General features: G+C 44.3%; 1 protein-coding gene across 1 annotated transcript; it reads right to left on the minus strand.

The window, feature by feature from the left end:
* Window positions 1–264: 264 nt before the first annotated feature.
* Window positions 265–3,048, minus strand: LOC311009144 (piggyBac transposable element-derived protein 4-like). The gene is made up of 2 exons (XM_084003122.1): window positions 1,044–3,048; window positions 265–892 (listed from the first exon to the last, which is right to left on the minus strand). The coding sequence occupies exon 1, from the start codon at window positions 2,325–2,327 to the stop codon at window positions 1,281–1,283; it is 1,047 nt and encodes a 348-aa protein (XP_083859248.1). The 5' UTR covers window positions 2,328–3,048; the 3' UTR covers window positions 265–892; window positions 1,044–1,280.
* Window positions 3,049–4,084: the final 1,036 nt, after the last annotated feature.

Raw genomic sequence — 4,084 nt, forward strand, 5'->3', positions numbered from 1 at the left:
AGTGTCAAATCTTAATATTTTTTTCTACTTTCAGCGCTTCAATCTATTAGTCAACTTCAGCCTGAAACACACATATCAAATATTCAAGTTTTACCCCCACTGAAGGCCTGTTACTTTGTTCTTTTCTAAAATAAATCAAAAATACAAGATGAATTTGAACCAGAACATTTTTTTTGGATGAACACAGAACGAAAGAAACACTGAACATTTCTGTACTGAGATGGTGTGTGTGTGTGTGTGTGTGTGTGTGTGTGTGTGTGTGTGTGTGTGTGTGTGTGTGTGTGTGTGTGTGTGTGTGTGTGTGTGTGGGGCGCTTTGGATGAACACAGAACAAAAGAAACATGGAACATTTCTGTACTGAGGTGTGTGTGTGTGTGTGTGCGAGTGAGAGAGGTGTGTGTGTGCGTGCGAGTGAAAGAGGTGTGTGTGTGCGTGCGAGTGAGAGAGGTGTAGGTGTCTGTGTGTGAGCTCAGGGGAAGCACAGAGTGCAAACCGAGCTACGGTGGACTTTGCACATGAACTTGCCACATTTTTTGCAGCAAATGCTAACTTTTGCTTTTTTGTCCGTGCACAACTCACACTACCTCCTGCTCTTTGAGATGTTTGAGGCTCCTGCAGATGGGTCGACAGCATCACCCTGCAAAGTAGCAAGAAGTTGGGCAGCAGGTGCTGAGCGGGGAATGCGTGTCCTCTTCTTCAAGAGTGGGGTCACAATTGCTTCCCCCACCTCCTCGATGAAGAGCCTCCTCCTGTGAGATTTTCTCTCCTGCCAGGATGGGTTGGTGGCTATCCACAGGATGAAGGCATTGTACACTGAAATGTCCACCATATTGTGAAAGAGGGCCACAGGCCAGCGATTGGTGATCCTCCTGCAGGAGTAGGTGCTGACAACCTAACGCAAACACAAAAAACACACAAAACAATAGAATAAACGATTCAAGTATTCTTGATCATGAAATATATCTATTTTATGTGAAAATTCTTCTTTTTTTTAAATATATTTTGTACAAAAATATACAGTGTGAGTGCCAAATTGTGCGTACCTTATCGAGGTTGTCAACTCCCCCATTGCAGCAGTTGTAATCTTTGATGATGGTGGGCTTTTTCTTTGCGTCCTCCTCGACATCTGGGCTGCGATGTTTTGTGCTGAGAAGGACGACCTGCTTTCCTCGCCGAGGAATGTAAGATACCAGGGTGTGGGTTTTTGTGAAAGCAAATTTTGATGAATGAACAGCTCTTCCTCGGGCCCAGAGCAATTGAGGGGGAAGCTCTGGCTTGTTTCACCTGATTGTGCCCACCAGAGCCAACTTCCTCCTGAGCAGCTCCTCTCCCAGTGCAAATGATGTGAAAAAGTTATCACAAGTGATGGTGTGGCCCTGGAGCCCTGCCGTCATCTCCAGGACAACCCTCTTTCCCTGGTTAACCTCCGCTGGTTGACCATCTGCTTTGCCAGTGTAAACCTGGAGTCTCCAGGCATAAGATGTTGTGACATCACAGGTCGCCCATACCTTCAGCCCATATCTCGCGGGCTTATTTGGGAGGTACTGCCGAAAGGGGCACCTGCCTTTGAACGGCACAAGCTGTTCATCTACACAGATGTTCTTGTCAGGGTTGAAGAGCAGGGGCAAACGATGTGTCCACTTATCCCAAACAGCACGGAAGGCAGCCATTTTGTCATTGCAGGGGGAGCGGCGGCGGGCCAGCTTGTCATCAAACCGCAGAGTACGGCAGATCTCGTGAAACCGTTTGATGGACATTGCCGCCCGGAAAATTGCCCGTCCTGATCTCTCACTCCACAGGCTCTTGGTTGACTCGTGTTTCGATCTGTACACACCAGCCAAAATAAGTAGCCCCACATAAGCCCGCAGTTCCTCAGTGTCAAGATCTCGCCAGTTTTCAATTGAACGTCTCCCTTCCAAATTTGTCCAGGAAACAATTTCCTGCAGGATGTCCTCCGTCAGCAGTAATGACAAACTGGATGTTGGGTCGTGGATTCTACTAACCGCATAGAGCGTGGGTCCCGGGATGAAAGGCAGTGCTACTGGCTTGTAGCGGAGTGTCTCGGTATTGTCAGAAGACCAGAAGATCTTGCCATTTTTTGAAATCCATTGGACTCCTGCTTCTGCATCCTCCCCTTCACTTTCATCTTCAGATGAGTCAAGCTTCTCTTCAAAAGTTGACTCAGCCTCTGAGTCCTCCACTGTCTCGGTTTCAGAGGATGAGGACTCCTCCTCCTCCTCAGAACTTGACCGCATTACAATGTCCAGGACCTCTGACGTGCTGTAACTTGCCATGTTGAAAATGACAATTCCCGCACTACCACCCATATTTATATCCTCCTCTGCCTGCCCTGCACCTGTGTAAACAACTTGAGCATCCTAAAAAAAGATTACCATTTTTTTGGGGTTCACTTGATTATATTTATCAACATTGTGTCATCTTCTGAGAGAGAAAATGTTTGAAGTTAGACATGAAAAAAGCATCAAAGTGACCTCACACAGACACCCAGACAGAACAGAGGTCACACTATCACCCATTTCATTTCACATTTCACTGTACAAAGCAATGGTGACCAACATCCAGCTCGTCATTGCTGCTGACAGAGGACATCCTGCAAGAAATTACTTCATGGACAAATTTGGAAGGGAGACGCTCAACTGAAGACTGGTGAGATCTGGACATAGAGGAACTGCAGGCTTATGTGGGGCTACTTATTTTGGCTGGTGTGTATAGATCAAAGCATGAATCAACCAAGGGCCTGTGGAGCGAGAAATCAGGGCGGGCAATATCCCGGGCGGCAATGTCTATCAAACGGCTTCACCAGATCTGCCGTACTCTGCGGTTTGATGGTTGGCTGGCCCGCCACAGCGCCTGCCGCAATGATAAGATGGCTGCCTTCCGCTCTATCTGGGATAAGTGGACACATCCAATATTTGATATGTATGTTTCAGGCTGAAGTTGACTAATAGATTGAGCGTTGCAAGTAGAAAAAAATATTAAGATTTGACAATTTTACAGCTGTTTTAGTGAGAGGACGTTTTGTGTATCCAGGTACAACGGAGGGAGTTTTTTAAAAAATGTGCCACTACAGAAAAAAATAATCATGCATCAAAATCCCTATTGCTGCTGATTATTGACCCATCCCATGCCCTGGTGAGGATAACAATCAAACTCTCCTTGAATTGTTTTTCATGGAAATTCTTGAGCTGTCAGATTTATAAACTGTGGCATCAGTTACATAAACTGGCATTTAGAGGGTTAAATATAAAAGAAATAATGAATATTTGATATGTGTACTTTAGGCTGAAGTTAAAAAATAGATGAGCGCTGAAAGTAGAAAAAAATATTAAGATTTGACAATTTTACAGCTGTTTTAGTGAGAGGACGTTTTGTGTATCCAGGTACAACGGAGGGAGTTTTTTAAAAAATGTGCCACTACAGAAAAAAATAATCATGCATCAAAATCACTATTGCTGCTGATTATTGACCCATCCCATGCCCTGGTGAGGATAACAATCAAACTTTTCTTGAATTGTTTTTCATGGAAATTCTTGAGCTGTCAGATTTGTAAACTGTGGCATCAGTTACATAAACTGGCATTTAGAGGGTTAAATATAAAAAAGTAATGAATATTTGATATGTGTGCTTTAGGCTGAAGTTGAAAAATAGATTGAGCGTTGAAAGTAGAAAAAAATATTAAGATTTGACAATTTTACAGCTGTTTTAGTGAGAGGACGTTTTGTGTATCCAGGTACACAGGAGGGAGTATTCATGTAGCATAGCCACTTTAAGGTTAAATTGAAAAACAATACCAGAATATTGAATTGCACAAAAATTGACTACCCTTTAGAAAGTACAAGCTATATTCATTGAACACAGCCAAAATAATTTGACAATGTATTACCAAGAATACACGAAAAGTCCCCAGGTAGCCCTGAGGGTAAGAGGGCTGCAGGGCGGATTCAAACCCGGGGCTGCTGCAGAGAGCCTCGGTACTTGGGGCGGTAACTCCACCACTGAACTATCAGCGCACTTAAAACCTGTCTACTTTCACCGGCCCCACGTCGGGTCGTTTTTCACTCGT

This window comes from Eutrigla gurnardus (assembly GCF_963514095.1).
Source record: "Eutrigla gurnardus genome assembly, chromosome: 23".
NCBI classification, from domain to species: Eukaryota; Metazoa; Chordata; class Actinopteri; order Perciformes; family Triglidae; genus Eutrigla; species Eutrigla gurnardus.